Source organism: Onychostoma macrolepis, chromosome 22 (genome assembly GCF_012432095.1).
Source record: "Onychostoma macrolepis isolate SWU-2019 chromosome 22, ASM1243209v1, whole genome shotgun sequence".
In the NCBI taxonomy this organism is placed as follows: Eukaryota; Metazoa; Chordata; class Actinopteri; order Cypriniformes; family Cyprinidae; genus Onychostoma; species Onychostoma macrolepis.
Genome location: NC_081176.1, coordinates 15,556,188 through 15,574,467, shown reverse-complemented (window position 1 = coordinate 15,574,467; position 18,280 = coordinate 15,556,188). Strand labels below are relative to the sequence as shown.

Sequence of the window (18,280 nt, the reverse complement as noted above, 5' to 3'; positions counted from 1 at the left end):
TTTCTTATAATATTTATATTTTATTTCAGCTTTATTTCAATTAACGAAAATGTTTAGTTTTAACAATAACAAATCAAATTGCGTGATAAAATGATATAATTTTGTGTAGATAAAATGATAAAAAAGAAAGTTATATATATAATTTAAAAATGTGCAAAATATGATATAGGTTAATTATATGATTTTTTTAACAAAATATAATTTTCATTTAAATATAATTACAAATTTAAATTATAAATTGTAAATTAAAAAATACACAGAAATTTAATCTAGCAGATTTTACAGTACCTTGTAAAGGTATGAAAAATACGAAAATATCTTATACCGTCACTGTTGGCAGCCGTAGTACTATTTTGTATGAGATTTTCACCACAACTGTCTTTTGGTTTTGTTTATAGCACAAAAACAGCCATCTGACAGGCCTGTGTTATCATTCATCATGTTTTGTGTGAATTTATTCCATGTTTCTGTGTGTGATATATGAGCTATCATGCGTAAAGGAAACACTATTAATGTGTGTTCCAGTCAGACGCTGCTGTAATGAATCACTTTCACTCTGCGTTGTCTCAGCGTAACAACAAAGCACTTTCACAACTCACACAATTAATCAGGGCCACAGTGTGTGTTTGTAATTGCCTGGATTTATCTCTGCCATAGCTGTCTGTCAGAAGCGAAAATATCGCCTGATGCTCTTGATAATAAAAAAAGGGTTTGTGTTTAGTCTGCATTCACACAAAGAGAAGATGACAGCGAGGAGAAAAGAGTGAAAAGTCCGGCCTTGACCGAAGCTTGTCGATGTGGTATCTCTATACCTGAACCACAGCTTTCATATTCAGTTGAATAGTGTTTGCATACAGACTATTTGATGCCATATTTGTCTCAGGAAAGCCACACTGAATGTTTTGAATTGCATAAATGTATAAAGAACAAGGTAAAGCGCTCCTCTTTGCGTCAGTGTGACTTATACGCAATACAAAAATAAGATGAGCAAAATCATGGCCATTTTTCTGCTCAAAATGAGTAAAATGAAGCCAGACAGCTCTGAGCTGTAGGCCTGTGGGGTTTATGAATGGAGGCTCCGGAAAGGGCTGGGTGAAGGTCATCTGAAGGTCACTTCCTTCCGCAGGGGGAAATGACCTGAAACCGAATGAATGAATTTGAGGGACACACAGGAAGAGATACGACGCCCAAGGCAAAGTCACACATACTCGGAATGTAATAAGGAATGAGTCATTAGGAATGAGACGATGAATCTCAACTGCATGAAAAATATCTGCCAGCTTTATGAATATCATATATTTCTAAAAATTATATTTAAAAATGAAAATAAATAAATAAATATTTATATATGCAAATGGAAAAGAGGAAAAGACTTCATATAAAAAAAAAGATCCATTTTCAATTTATTTTTTCATTTATTTTTAAGGGAAAAAATATATATAATTCAATAAATATTATGGCAACATCAACAAAAACAGACATACATGGACCTCAACACACAGAAGGCATTAAAAAAAAAAAATTACAGACATCCTACATTAGGAAACATTTTGTTTTTGTTTTTTTAACAGCACCTACACATTTCTCAACATTTACACACACCGAAACTGTTTAATACTGCCTATGTGAAAACAAATTTTGTGACACAGTTGAGGAAATTCTCTCTGACCCATTAAAAACGAATGTAAAAAAAGACCGTTTTTGTTTGTTTTGCGCAAGTTTTAACGAAAAGTGCAACTACAAACATGCAGCAAGAGAGACTTTGCAGCTAGCTTCAAACTTCTGAAGATTTTGTTTTGAGAAACTTTTAGCACTACAAAAGTGAGACGCATTTTTTTCCCCCACGGCTCTGCAAGGCAATATACTGAGTCGCAACAAATGTTTTTTGTTTTGAAAGAGAAAGAATGTGTATTAGTCATTTTTCTCAATCCTCTCGCATGTGTTCAGAAGCAGACTGCATAGTTTAGTAGAGAGAGGAGAGAATGTTTTTCGAAAACCTTTTTTTTTTTTTTTTGTTCTTTCCTGGACTGGGCAGATAGAAGTGCAGATTCAATATGACCTTGAATTTGATTGTTTATTCATTATTTCAATAATTGTGCTTAAACAAAATTTCACAGATGTCAGAAAAGGCACAAATGTTCACGTAACATTTTACTGATAAAGACGATTTACAATGAAAAGCTAGTTTTGTGCTATTTTAATAGTGTTAAACTATTTTTTACAGCAATAGTGATGTTATTCTTATGCAGCATTCACACTGTCAGAAATTAAAATCGCTGGATGTCACCAACTCGCTCGTTTCTAATATTTGTTGTTTGGTCTTGATGATCAGTTGTCCAAAAAATGGCTGGTTGTTTAGTAAGTTTAACTAGTTTAGCTAGATTTTGTCTGAAATAAGTTAAATTCATGATATTTTAGCAGTAGTGCTTAAATTAGCATGCTAACAGCATTTAGCTTTAGCTGTTAGCCTGATACTGCTACAGCAAGACATCTTTGGCCATTATGTTGCATCTTGCTCTGGGTTTTTTTTTTTTTTTTTTTTTTTAAAAGAGTCTCACCCTAAGTATTGTTCCAGATTTGCATAAAGTTGAACTCTAAGCAGTCTGGCCTCAAATCACCAACCCTCATTGCAAATTAATGACTTCCAGATGCTTAGTCACTGCAAATGGCTGTCAGTGTGAATGCCCCTTCAGGGATAAACCGAATGCAAATGAATACAGAATGGTCAGGTCAATTCTCAAAGGTCGTATTTGCACTTCCATATACCTGGTCTATAAAGACAAGCAGAACCATGTTCTTACAGAACCGTGAAAGAAATTCTCATTGATCCACCAAAAGCCCTCAAATACACATCCATCATGCACTTCAGAAATTCAAACACTGAGTCATCCAACTTGAAAACCTTCCAGTTCTTTGGTTTTTCTTTTTCTGAATCCTAATGAACCGTAATGTGATTATGAGGAGTTCTACAGAAAACGGTGCGAGTTCAAATATACCAGCGGCGTATCCATGGTGACAGTTTTAGCTGAGCTTAGCATAAGAAAACGAAAACCACGCACACACACAAACTCGTGCTCTTGGTCTACAGAAGGAACAAAACAGACCGAGGAGGATCGAAGGAGGAAGTGATCCATAGCCACAGTGATACACTCTCGTTTCATATCCTCGTTTAGCTGTACAGACTCAAAAAAAAAGAAAGAAGTGAGAGTTGTCTTTATCCAAAATTTCGCCATTTTGGAAATCATCTTCCCCTTCGCTGTTCCGTCGTGCGACTGTTAATACCAACCGAAACGTGCATCTTTTAAAAATAGCTGCGAGTCAAAGCTCAGAGGAACTCTGGACTCAATGGTTATGTGATTCTACTTCCTCCTTCCTTTCCTGCAGGAGAAGCTTCCAGAAGGAATCCTCCAGAGAGGAAGCAGCTTCACATCCAGGAGCAGGAAGGAAGGCCTCCCATTGGCCGAGAGGGTAGTGACATCCTCCTGCTGAGTGGATAGGTTTAGGAGAGGTGGTTGGGGCCGTAATATGGGTTTACGTCCACAAGCTTGTTAAGTTCTGGCAACAAGAATTGGAACCCTCAAACTGGAGAGACCTTCAGGGACATCGAACAAACACTCCCGCTCTCCACTTTTGCTTTGTCTTTGGAGGCAATTCCAGACCTTTCTTGCTTCCACAGTCCACCCTCACGTTTCCCAGAATGAATCTTTCCCCCCGAACGCCTTGCGTTACATTACCGTGCAACTCTTTGCTTTGTCTTTGCGTAGGTCTGTTGCGACAGCAGCTAGCTCTGGTCGACTGGGCATATGCGAGATGCGTTTGGTGGAGCGTGCCGATTTGTTGCGCTTGATGTTTTTGTTGTTCTTATTTACGCAAGCCAATGTTGCCACATGGAAAATGTCCCGCACGCTGTTTTCTGACTGCACTGCGGAACACTCGATATAAGGTGCGGATATCTGCTTAGCCATAGCTGAACCCTAAAAGAGAAAGTGAGGATAATGAGTTTTGATATGAAACAAAACCAACAATTAGCAGTTAAATCACGATTTTGCGGTCTAAGTGTTACGATTACCGCTTGCAATTTCATCAGAATTAAGTTTAGCTTTGTGGTTAGGAAGATTTCGCTCTTTATCACACAGACATTTAATGCATGGATTAGATTAGTAACCTAAACCATTGCAATGTTGCCGAACTGCCCTTGCCGAGAAGCGTAATTACTGGTAAAGTAATAAGATGGGTGTTAGATATCAAGCCAGAGTTGCGTGTCTCACTGGCATCCAACCAAACTGCAAAACCAGTTTATGAGAACCACTCACCTGATCATATGACACCGGTGTCTGTCTGTGATTGGACAGCTCCACTAAAGTCGTGAGGTCCGTTCTAAGGTCTGACTTGCATCCGACGAGCAGCATCTTTGTGTTGGGACAGAATTCCTGGATCTCCCCTTTCCACTGTGAGAGAAAGAGACAAAACCAGAACGGAAAGATGAAACCAGTTGGCCTGGATCCATTCCTGTCTGAAAGAGGACAAAAGACAAGAACAAGTGTTTCCTGTTCCAGTTCTCTAAGCATATCATGTTCCATCCCATCCCGTTTTTTTTTTTCACGAGCACAAGAGTGTTAATCTTCCTTGCTACAGGTAAGGGACATGCTTCCTGCTAGGATAAAGCTTGTACTGTAATGACTGCTTTTCAGGGTGTGTGCATCTTCCCAACAATGCTACAGGTGATCTGCATTCCTGTCCTTCTCAAACAAAGCATATTTTGTGTCGGTGTGGCATTAAATCACCGGATTTAATCTGGCGGGAGACATGCGGATACAACACAGTCATACGATTGTTCACACAGGAACACAGACACCCTACATTCCCTCGTTCCCATGAACTTTTTGTGCTCACTTCTGGCTTCCAGAGGCCTCAAAGTCCTAGTAGACAACACTAGCTTATTCCACCAGGTACCCACGTGTAGCCTGATCGTATTTCCGATTCTGCGACCTAGATCTCAACTGTTTTAAGACAAACCACCAGACTGAACTTCCACTCACATGGTCTAGTTAACCCATTTAATCCCAACGTAAAAAAGCTTTTAATTTATAAAGCTCTAAAAACCTTACGACTGATGTTTTAGCGCACTTCCTGCAAATATGTGCAGTTTCACATGATTAGTGCAAATTGTCACATGACCAGAGCAGTTTATTTCCTGTTTGCACCTTGAGAAGGTGATGGATGCATCAAAGCTCCAAAACAAAAGGCTAGTAAAGTATGTTAACAAAGATATGACAAAGATTTTTGGTACACATTATCTTTAGGGTGTCTAGTATTAATATATGCATTCGCATATATTCAGTTTTGTTGAGTGTGGTCATAGAGTGAGTAAACATGTTGATGGTCACAATAGTAACCGGTGGGATAACGGTGAACTTAGGTATACAATACAAATACAATTGCAGTTGCTAGTGAAAATGACAATAAATATATGCAATGACAAAATATTGCACTAAATTAAAAATTCAAATGTTACAAAACATTTACAATAATGATGTTGTAATACTCGTAGCATTGATATGAAAATTTTATGTTATATTTTACAAAACAAAACAATTTTGAAATGCGGTGATGGTTGAATTTTTTAGTTTTTTTTATCTCAGTGTTCCTATCAATGTTGCATAAGGTTTTTTTATGCATAATAGTAACCCTAGAATGTGATCAAACGGTTTAAAATAGCTGGGCTGAGATAGATGACAATTTTTATGACTTCAGAAATATGTGATTTCAGTACTCACCTTATCCCACCAGTAACAATTGTGACCAAGCATAAAATAACATTTTTCACACACTTTTCCCAAAAAAATTCTAAAAATAATTATTGATTATTTCAAAGGGCTACTAATGACACATCATTTGGATATTTTCATGTCTGGGAAAAATTTGGGATTAAATGGGTTAATGCTAGCATAATACTATGAAACCAGGGGCTCACCCTAACCGAGTGAAACAGAGCCACAGGCCATTCCAGACACCTGACCCCTGACTGAAAGTCTACAAGAAGATATCCAACCCTACTGAACAAAGGATGACTTTATTGAAATGCAACAAAGAGTGGGCAGATCACAAAGGAGTTGTAGAAGTATTTCTCTGAATCATAGGCAAGGCATTTAAAAGCCAATTAGACTGTCAGGAACCAGAGAGGTCAAGCCTACAATTTGATATCCAAGAAACTCCCAAAATTTAGCGCACCACACCCGTATTCTGCCCCAGACGTCAGCGGTTTAGACATTTTTTTTTTTTAAATTCCGTCATCAAAAACTGTAACATGAAGGTATCTCTAATCAAAATTCTCAGGTGGTCATTTTGGAGCCCTTTTTTGGACTGGTTGATGAGAATGTTGTTAAAGACCCCGACCTTGCACTAAAATCTGATTGTTTGATACGAATGTTGTTCAAGACCCCAATCCCAGTCCTAAAATCTAATTGGTTGCTAGAAATGTTCCTCAAAAACACAACCCCAGTCCTAAAATCTAATTGATTGGTACAAATGTTGTTCAAGACCTCAACCCCAGTCCTAAAATCTAACTGGTTGAAGTTCATTTTGTTCAAAACCCAGAACCCGGTCCTAAAATCTGATTGGTTGATTGGTTCACCTTCTTTAGGACGCTGTCCAGGGTCTCTGGTCGGCTGATGTCAAAGCATATGATGACGGCATCGGAGTCTGGATACGAAAGCGGCCTGACGTTGTCATAATACGGGGAGCCTGTAACACAAAAAGGTGGATTGGTCATTAAGAACAAAGTTCACTTGAACAAGTATGCACAAATAACTAGACAAGGACGGTGGGTCTGTCTGTAAGCCATCAATATATTGCTTAACCTCATTTAACTTTCACTCGGCGACGCAGTACAGACAGTAATTTGAAAGCACTCATGAATTTTTAAACCACTGAAGCCCCTTTTCAGACATACTAAACATGAAACTTTTACACATAAATGCACACTTTGGCTTTCAGAAGGAATAAAGCTTTTAAATGGGTTTATATATATATATATATATATATATATATATATATATATATATTAAAATCTCAGCACAGAACACTTCCAGTTCTCGGTCACTGGTGCAATGCTAAATAATGATTTACACAAGCACAAGATAATTCTTCAAATCCCTTACTCAAATAAAAATACTGATGCTTGCCTTAGCAAACACTGCTAATAACTAGACCCTTGCCAGATGTAGCATTTCCCTCCCGGCTAAAACTCTGGAGATGTTTTTCTTTGTGAGGACGGTACAGTCCAGGATTTACTCTGACAGAACGAAGCATTCCCGCCCACCGCTAACTCTGCCAGACACGGTATGTACAATCCACACAGGACAAACACATTTATAATGTGCCAGATTCCAGGACAGAGGTGGTGTTTATGAGAGAGAGAGAGAGAGAGAGAGAGGGAAGGGAGGGCTGTTTAGTTTGACAGAATGATAAGTCCCAGTGCCAGAAGTTAAGTAGAAAAATGTGAAGTTGAAAACACATGCAGCCACAGGACTTTACAGCTCATATTCCAACCACAGCTACAAGCCAAAAAACAAGAACAACTCGGACAACAACGTTTTACTGTTTCACATCAGACGTTTGATTACTTTTTTTTTTTAAGGTTAATCATTTCATCTCTAATTTGTAATGTCAGTTAGTAACTACATCTGTATGTAGATCTAATTATGAAACTTATTTTAAATTTAGAGCGTTAGAATGAAGTTTGTTATTTTAGTGTGCATATTAAAATGTTAGCATACTATACTTTTGTTCTGAAAAGTATGTGGAAAAAATATACAAAAAATTTGTTGTTGCTGATGGGTTTTTTTTGTTAGTGTGGCCTCCTGCCTTTTTGGAGAGACACACAACAGATGCCCACACACAGGCATACGTGAATATACACACACTCTCTATGGCAACCCCCACCCCTCCACACAATTTTCTCTCTAAACAGCTCGCTAAACATATTATTTTGTTTCTCTGTCACCAATTCTAAACCCAAACCCTGCTGTGTGTGTGTTTGTACAGTATTTGTGTAAGTAAAAGCTATCTGGAGTGACACACACACACACACACTTGTGAAATACCATAGCTATAACACACACCACATTCCATAATGTGTGTGTGTGTGTGTGTGTGTGTGTGTGTGTGTGTGAGAAAGATACTGACAGCTGATGGATTCCCCAAGTGTTCAAATGCTTCTCTAAACATGTGGTGACCATGTAAAAGCACACACACAGTAAAGAATTCTTGGCCATTGGTGTTTTTCACTTGGATTCCTCAATGTCTTCCTAATCTACATCAAAACAAAGCAGTAAACAGACAGAATTCTCTGCAAAGCACATTTAACCCCTAAGCTACGCTATGAAATCCCTTGATGTTAATTCATGTTTTGAAAAACTGCTAACACACCATTACAAACTTTTACAAAAAGGTCTTTTAGAACTCCACATCAGTACATGAGTGCCTCCTGAATTTAATTTCCTCCTTGACTAACAAGGTAAGAATGATTTCAGAGAACATAACGGTTCACATGGCGCTTTTTTTCCCTAGCGGCTCACCGCACAATAGCTGCTTTGTGGAGTACGAGAGCAAACCTTTCCTCACAGGAATGTGAGGCATGCAGGCCCAAATCGTTGAGGTTAGAAATATGATCCGGCTGACAATAGTTTACCAGCTTTAAGGAGTGGGTCTGAGAGAGCCTGTCCCAGCAGGAGCCCATTGAAATGATCCCAGGAACATTTTGTTTTCGGGGGTCAGCTGATAATGAGGTCTCCCCTTGCTGATAATAGTCAAGGGTTGGATTAAGGAGGTTAGATAGCAATGTCTTAGTTCGGGACTTTGAAGAGACATGCAATAGCTGAATAATAATTATTTACAAAATAAATGAATAATTTGAATGTACAAACAAGATTAAGGAGTCATGTATTAGCAAACACTTTACATAAATTAATTTATAATTTAACTTTCAGCCCACAACCTCAGCAATCTGAACAAGAAGTCTGATAAAAATTTCAGCTGCAAACAAGTGACATCTTAGAAGGTCATCCTATCAAACTAGCCAATTCAAAGATACCATCTAATCGAACTATGTCATGACAGCATATCCGTCACCAGCCCTAGGGGTGCAAGGAGATAGGACGCTTGAGGAACAATGGACTGAATTTGGCGCTATAGTTATCCGAAATGATATGCTTATTGTAAAACTTACAACTCACAAAGGAACAAAAAGATCCCAAAGCAGAGTGTGCGTATATTGATTGATCATGGTCTGACTGGTGGATAAGGAACCTTTTGAGACAGGCATGTCAAGATCCTGGCTTCACATCTGCAGGGGGTTTCTGGTCAATAAGTGTCTGGAAGAGTGGAGCTGGGGGAAGGGTATGATTCCATGGAGGATCGGCTATTAGGGGATATACAAGCACATGCTCATGGCCATCGAAAAGATCAGAGAGCATGCAGGCTCTTGTCTCCGATAGGGTGTTATCCTGACACTTGGCCTCTTGTGTATCACATAACACACAATACATGCACATACACACTTGGGTTTCAGATTTAGAAAGACTTACTAAGCCCTAGAATCAATATACACGAGAAAAGCCTAATGAAACATTCATGCAGCAGAATGGCAACGGCACTTTGACATTGGAATAATGACCAGAGTACTCGGTTTTTCATTGGCGTGAGTGGGAATCATTTTAACAAACAACAATGGGCAACAGTCCTAAAAAAAAGATGTTACGCAAGACTTGAGCTCAATCAAAAGTAAAACAAACAAAAAGAAACACAATTGTATTCCCCTCTTTTGAAACAGACACAAAAAGTCTTGGTCGTACCCTTTCGGAAGCGAACTGTTTAAATTCCGAATGGTACGCATGTACTCTACTGTATCAATGGGTTCCATGACAGATCAGTGATGGATGCTGCCAGCTGAATGGTGAATGGGGTCGTGACTCAACAGCTGATTGGTGGACAATGACAGGAGCAGCCAGCCTCTTGGTTGATGGGGGTGGCAGCTGTTGCAAACAAAGCAGCACAAAGAAGAGATGCCAAGAAACTATCCTTTGGGCAATTCTGGGAGCATCCCCCTGGATTCATAGAGTGTTTAGAAACACTCAAGGCAAAGAATTTAAGATTGTTCAAGGGCAAATAACCAAGGTTTCCTAGTCCGCATGTCTTTTTCTCTCATTATCTGGAATGTGCTCAGGTGTGTTGAACTTGTTAAATCCTGGACTTAGGCATTTGAGAGGAAAGACCGCACACACACTGGGGAGACCTTGGAGTCTGGCTCGGACACAATAACTTACACTGTAATGAACAGCAGGCTGGAAGCCTACAGCCTGACACAAGCAACTAACTACATATCCAACCGCCAGCATCAGACGGGCGGTCCTGCCCGCAGACGCCCACCGCAGACATCTGTCAGCTGAATACACTCCTGTACCTACATCACGAGCCAAACTGAACCAACGTGCATTGAATTATCATGAGATATAGCTCTAGTTTGAGTTTGAAATGGCTCCAGATTGAGGAAATGATTCTGGATTTAGGGAATAACTCTAGATGTAGCACTTGGCTCAAAATTTAGGCAAGTACCTCCAGACTCTAATTCAGGAAATTAATCCAGATTGAGCACATGACTCCAAATGTTGGAATTTTCTTTCAGGGTTATAGCACCTCTAGTTTTGGGGAACAGCTCAAAATTTAACACCTGGATATATGATATAGGTTCACATTTAGGACGATTCATATTCAGAAAACTCTATATTGAGAAAATGGAATATTTGACTCTACCTTAGCTCAGTTCTCTAGATCTAGGACTGATTCTACTAGGCAGAAAAGAACTAGCAAATGTCCTTTTTTGGAAAAGTCTGGATTGGTGCTGGTCTAGCTAATGTACCAGCATGGCCCTGCTGTTCACAAGTATCAAGTTTTGCTGGTTAAGCTAGTTAAGAAGCCTAGACCTCCAGAATACCAGCATTCGAAACACAAAGCTAGTGCTAGCCTTTCAGCAGGTCAAATTAGCACATGGTTCTTGACTAAGGAATTTACTCTAGATTCTAGAAGAAATGAATCCAGATGGAGAATTTGCAGACCCTGCTGAAAAGATCAGTGTAGTTGATTTGGTGTTGGTATAACTGGCCAGGCTGCAAAGCGTAGCTGGTAAAGTTGATCAAACATCATACCCTACCTTGATGGCTTAACATATACTGGTGAAGGCAATATTTAGCACATAACTTTAGATTTCAGACCACACACAGCAGCACTAAACAACCCAAACCCCCAGGTTCAGGTCTGAATGCAGTTTACCCCAGATCATAGCTAAGCTCCAAACAGGCCACCGTCTAAAGCAGTCTGTCTGGCTGGATGCTTTACAGGGCCTGTGATTACCTCCAGACAGCAGGTCTGATCTCTCCTGGGTGATACGAGCGTGAGCTCTGGAAACGTACCAATACCCTACATTCAGACAGAGTGAGTCAAGACCCCACTCTCATTTGCCTGTGCGGTCACGGCTGTTTGGTTTTGTTAAAAGTGTGAATTGCAGCACGACCCCAGCTGTGGCAACAGTTTCGGTTTCATTTGTTTATCCAAAACATCACTTAAAGCAACGTTCCCTGTGATGCCATCCTAACATTCCTTAAAAGTGAGGTGTCCGTGGATCATATTCCACAGATGGGTGGAGTGTGTGAGAGTGTATTAGCAGGGTGTGTGTGTGTGTGTGTGTGTGTGTGTGTGTGTGTGTGTGAGTGTGTGTGTGATTAAATGCTTGGCAGGCTCTCGTACTGACTCAACAACCGAGAATCGCTCAACCGCTCAGAAAAAGAAAGAAAAGCTATTAAACAAACCCAGATTTTCCTTCAGGCATAAACGTAAGCGCTAGCAATCACATCATTACCCTGCACAACACACTGATGCATCAAAATAATGAAATGTCCACTGGATTTATGAAGAATGACAACAAGTCTGGACATGTTTTGGACCAACAGCATGTAAATCAACTAAACTGACATAAAAAAATAATTAAAAAAAAATACTAAATTAAGAGCAAAAGTCACTGCATAGGTCAAACCCTGAATATTTCAATTGTAACATAGCCTGCATTTATTGACTGCATTGTATATTAACAACCACAATATTCACAACATTACACATTATATAGTGCATATAGTTTATTTACTCTGCATGTCAATTAAACTATTTATAGCTACTGAAGGGAGTCCGCAAATTATTTTTTGATCTCAAACACATTTTTATAATTATATATTACTCCAGCCAAAATTAAAGAACCTAAAGTTCAGCATTAATACACTGATATGGTAAAATACATATAGCATTATAGACCAAGCTTAACATGCAGCACTCAGTTTTATAAAATATGTAACAAGGAGTCCAAACTCTGGCTCTCTATCCACCCCCAATGGGTCATAAGAAATGTTAAAGACCCCATATTATAGTATATATTTAGTGTATACACAATATATTTGCACTATAAAAAGCAATTAACACTAAAAGATCCAGATGCATGCAGTACAAATACATAATTTGAGACTCACCTGAGGTGTCCCACAGGCTGAGCTCTATTCTCTGCTTGTCAATCTCAAAACTTGCTGTGTAATTCTCAAACACAGTGGGTACGTAATTCTAGGGAAAAGACACATGAAAGAAAATTGCAGATATTACTAAACAGGTCTATTTTAAGAGATTAATATGTAAAAATTAATGCACATGCTACAGAACTAAAGCCAATATCGTAAAGCGCAGTTGCGCACCCACTGGGTTTTACGCATCTCACCTCTGGGAAACAATCCTTGGCAAAAACGTGGAGCAGAGCGGTTTTCCCACACTGACTGTCCCCCACGACCACGATCTTACATTTGAGGCTCTGACTCGGATCCATACCGGGCTGAAGGGACAGTTTCTGTATAGATCTTCTCTCCTTCATTGATTGTCTTTACGCGCAAGTCCGCGGAGGCGCACAACGGAGAAGACGCGCACAAACGCACAGCTTTCTATAATCACTCTGGAAAGGGTGCGGATTCCTTTTGCCCGTGTCCTGATCTCTCTCTCTCTCGCTCTCTCGCTCTCTCTCTCCCTCTCCTGCAGGGATATACATCAACTGCTTGAATTCCAGCCCTCTCACTTTTAGGGTATGTGCTGTGTTATTATATGAGCCCGGTAAACCAATGGCTGTCCTTGAAGACACCCAGAGATCCTCCCCTTTCCATCAGTAGGGAGAGGGAAAGAGCGCACCCTACAGACCTTAACAAATACGACTTTGCTTCTAGCGCTATGAAACTAAAAAGTTCCAATAAAATGTTTTTTTTTTTTTAATTAATAAAAAAGAAAAAACTTAATATACTGTAATACAATTTAAATACAAATATATTATAAAATGTGGCTTTATTTATTACTTTAGATGGTATTTTATACCACAAACATTTCAAATGAGTGAAATCTATAATACAGTATAGGTTGCTTACAGCAAATCTTGTTCAGAAGTTTTGCGCTGTCACAAAATAATTTTCAAATACTCCATGTACTTTCTCTCTCAATAAAATAATTACAAAACTAATAAATAATAAAATAAAGTAATAACAAATGCTTTTTTATTTTTTTTAAGATGAAGTATTGCATGCCATCTGCCTGTTTTTCAGATTTGTTCAGCTGTGATTTGAATGTGAAGTAATCAGTTATAAACTGATCACAGGAGCAGGTGTATGTTTAGATGAGGCACAAACACACAGACAATAAACTGATCTAATAATCATATCATGTTGGCTATAGAGCAGTTACCCAGGTGTGGAGGCGCTGGAGCAGAAACAGGCCTTCTGGAAGACATGGAGTCAGCAGCTATTTATCTGCTATATATTTGTAACACATTTATTCCATCAGCATGTCATCAGCTCTTACAGTAGATGCTGTGAATGTGTGTCAGACCGAGAGAGAAAAAGAAAGAGAAAGCAAAAGAGTGTGAGTGAGAAAGAGAAAAAGAGAGAGAGAGATTACTAGCAGAAAAAAGTACTACCATGCTTGTTTGGAAATGTGTCATGGTAATACCATGATGCACTGGAAGAGTAGAATTTTTGGGTCAGACGATGCATAGAACAATAGACAGAATGATGGAACGATCAGATAGACAGAATGGTCGATAGATAGATAGATAGATAGATAGATAGATAGATAGATAGATAGATAGATAGATAGATAGATAGATAGATAGATAGATAGATAAAGACAGGTAAAGATAGACAGAACGATAGCACAATAAATAGACAGACAGCCATAGAATGAAAGACAGCCAGACAGAATGATAGATAGATGGTATGACAGACAGATAACTGTCTTTCTGTCGTCTTCAGTTTATAGATATCATTTATTCTCTGTGCAGATACACAGCTAGTATAACAAGATCAGCTCTGAGAATCAGCTCACACACAGCCCCACACAAACCCCTGAGGCCTGATGACTGTAGCTTCTGATTCCTCTGTGTGTGTGTCGAGGGAAGGTCATTGTATATTGACACACACATTCTTTCAAGTTTGCTCTGTGAAATGAGAACAAATATTGACCCAATGTATTGCTAATAATTTGAAATCTAGCTTGCTCCTGTATCCAATGGTTACCGTATGAAACCCCTCGTCACACAGCTGTAACATCTCACGTCGCTTTGGGAGTCTAACGAATGCACCTACGCACTTGGTTATGCCATGGCCACGTGTTCTTCCTGGAGATCAAAGGTCAAAGTCTGAGAGAGCTGAAATAAACCCACTTAGCCGTTTTAGCTGAAACACACATAAAACAATGTACATTTGATCAAAACACAGACTATTCTAACAACACTGTAATCCTGTGTCGTTATATTATAAAATAAGGTTGATTAGATGAAGATAATAGTGTATTTTAATATTTTTTAGTGTAGAATGAATCTCTTTTCTGAAATATGAGTGATGCTAACCCAACGCAAAACTTACCACCACAATGCTAATGTGTTCTGAGTTCTTTCTAGGGTGTTGCTATGTGATTGCCAGGGCGTTGTCAGCTCATTCTGGGTGTTTGCTAGGTGACTGTTTACTAACCGAACTAAGAAGAGACTGCTAACGCTAAGTATTAGCAATAGTAGTAGTGAAGCTTGCCTTAGCAAAACACAAATGGAGTATTCAATCGATGCTATAATACTGAACAATTAGCGCCATTAAAAGTTAATGGTTAAACAATTCCTGCGTTGACATCTTTATTCTAATGAATAATAGCAAATTAATATTGGTATTAGTAAAAGATTGATTAAGATATCAGTGCATTTTAATATTTTTGGGTACAGAAAACTTTAAAATCTGAAATGTTAGCAATGCTAACCTCTCCAAAACTTATCGGCACAATGTTAACATGTTTTGAGTGGTTGTTAGGTGCTAGGGGCCTCATTTATAAAGTGTGTGAACGCTCAGATTTGATCACAGAGTGTGTGTACGCTTAAATCCACACCAACGCTCATATTTGTAAAAACTGGCTTTGACGTGGAAAAGTGCTTAGCGTCACGTCAGGGTCTGAGCAGACGAACGCACTTTATCTTATCGGAGTAGGCTACTGCAGGTTTTTGAAAATGTAAGCTGTTCTTGCAGGCATTAATTAGGAGTTGTTTAGAGAGCTGAAACCATTCTGTTCAACTTCAAGATCATTTGCGATTCATAGATTTCACAACTGAAAGAGATGTATGTGCATTTTCTATACGTACATTCATTCTATGAATCACACGTACGTATATTTGAGAGATAACCGTAAAATCAAATTTAGGATGGTTTCTGTGCAACATTTTATAAATTAGGCCCTAGATGTTTTTAGGTGGTTGTTTACTAGCCAAACTAATACGAGATTGCTAATGCTAAGTATTATCATATTTAGATTTGTATTAGTATCAAAAAAGATTGTTTAAAATATCAGTGTTTTTTAATATCTTTGTGTACTGTACTTTGTGTAATCTTCTCTTACGGTGCATACGGTGACGCTTCTCATTTACTTGGAATGGGTGATGTCATGCGTTGCCGAACTGAATTGTGGATCCGTTGCGTTGCGTCACTGGCATTGCTCACACTGACTAGTGTCTGCGCTGGGGTATTTGCATAAGACGATCTGATTGGCTGACACTTGCGTTGACGCTTAAAAAAATAGTTGACAAGTTTTTAACTTCTGCCATGAGCTACGCCAGTGACACGACACAACAGACCCACAATTCAGTTCGGCAACGCTTGACGTCACTCTATTCAAAGTAAACGAGTGGCGTTGATGCCAACTCCTCGTGTGAATGTACCTAAACTTTCAACTTTTCAAGTGCCAACGCAGGCGTCAACCAATCAGATCGCCTTATGCAAATACCCTGGTGCAGACACTAGCCAATCACATTCATGCAACACCAGAAAACTAATGTGATTGGCTGATTTCACTATGGTTGCGTCAGCACCAAGCTTCAGACAACGCCCTCCATCAAGCTTCGATGCCAACGCCCCATGTGAACGTACCGTTAAGGAAATGTTAACGATGTTAATCTCTTCAAAAGCTAACCGCCACAATGCTAACATGTTCTGAGTGGCTGAAGGCCTGGATGGTTGCCAGGGCATTCTGGGTATTTTATAGGTGGTTGTTTACTAGCAAACTAATAAGAGACTGCTAAGTATTAGCAATAATAGTGAAGCTTGCATTAGCAAAACAAATAGAATATTCAAACAACTTAATACTGAACAATTAGTGCAAACTCCCATTGAACGCTAATGCTAAGTATTAGTGATAGCAATAAGCTTGAATGAGACTGCCCAATTTAAACACCCTTCTGATGGTTTTATCACAGTAAGTGACTTAACAAACCCGTCTCATACTGTTATTTGTTTGTTTACGTGGCATGTTCATTGACTCGTGTTTAGCGATAATGGCTGATTGTCGGTGAAGATGCGACACAGACTGACAGCAAAATGGCCCTTTTCTTCTTAAATTGCTTTCTGCTTCACAGATCTTTCTGTCAATAGTCGTTCAGGCACAAAGCACCTTGACATTTTCCTCCGGCTAGCGCTGTTCGAATCCTGCTCACTTTAAACCCAAGATTCATTTTCCTTGAGTGGAGGTGACTGCGAGAGAGAGCGCAAATGAGATCAGGAACTGAGATGAGCTGCGATTTCAAACGTACATCAGCAAGCAACAAGTCGATATACACAACTGGAGAATGAAATGGAGAACTGTGGGAAACATGCTGCCATTTGACATTTCCCCTGAGCAAGACCTCCAAAACTGTCTCTCACACACACACTTGTTGGGGCCGGTCAACTTTAAAAGGTGTCGGCTTGCACTGGGAATGGGAAACACATCTTATGTATCACTTCAGAGGGTTGTAAGTGGGCCGTCCAGCCATCCAAACGAACAGAATTAGTAGTGAAACATAAGATGAAAACTGACACCATTTACGTTGTAAATAAATGCTGCTGTCTATAAATAAATGAAAATGTAAATAAATGCTTTTTAAATATAATTTTTAGTGTGTGAGATGTAAAATTCATTCTTAAATTAATACAGTCTGAAACATACAGAATTAGAGAAACATAAAATCAAAATTGACACCATATATGTTCTGAATAAATGCTTCTGTCTTCGGATTCATCTGTGCTTAAGATTTTTTTCTAAATAATTTTTAGTGTGTAATAAAATACACACACACACACACACACACACACAAAAAAAACATTATGCACACACACACATGTATATATATATATATATATATATATATATATATATACACACAGTTTTTTTCTAAATAATTTTTAGTGTGAGTAATAAAATTCTATTTATTTAAATATGTGTAAACAAATCCTTTTAAATGATAACTAAAATCACTTAATTACAAATATATAGATGTACAATGCAATAGTGTGGGAGTAATAATATTAATACATGGCATTAAGTAATACATTATAAACTTAATATGAATACTTTTTCTATAACATAAGAAAACATTTATTATGAATAAATTAAATAAATGAAAACATACTAGATATTTACATTTTATTATAGAATTTTTGTTTTTATTATCGATCTATCTATAGGAAATGTATTACTTTTAACAACTTTTATATAAAAATTTCTAAAATATTATTTATAATACATCAACTGTAACATGCAGAGTGGGAGCAATAATTTTATTAATGGACATTAAATAATACACTATAAGCTTAATAATAATATTTTGTATAATCTAGAAAATAAAACATTTTTAAACAATGCA

At 38.3% G+C, this 18,280-nt stretch overlaps 1 protein-coding gene across 1 annotated transcript; it reads right to left on the bottom strand.

The window, feature by feature from the left end:
* Window positions 1-1,379: 1,379 nt before the first annotated feature.
* rnd3a (Rho family GTPase 3a) lies at window positions 1,380-13,159 on the bottom strand. The gene is made up of 5 exons (XM_058761380.1): window positions 12,812-13,159; window positions 12,573-12,660; window positions 6,635-6,744; window positions 4,314-4,448; window positions 1,380-3,974 (listed from the first exon to the last, which is right to left on the bottom strand). The coding sequence occupies exons 1-5, from the start codon at window positions 12,959-12,961 to the stop codon at window positions 3,726-3,728; spliced, it is 732 nt and encodes a 243-aa protein (XP_058617363.1). The 5' UTR covers window positions 12,962-13,159; the 3' UTR covers window positions 1,380-3,725.
* Window positions 13,160-18,280: the final 5,121 nt, after the last annotated feature.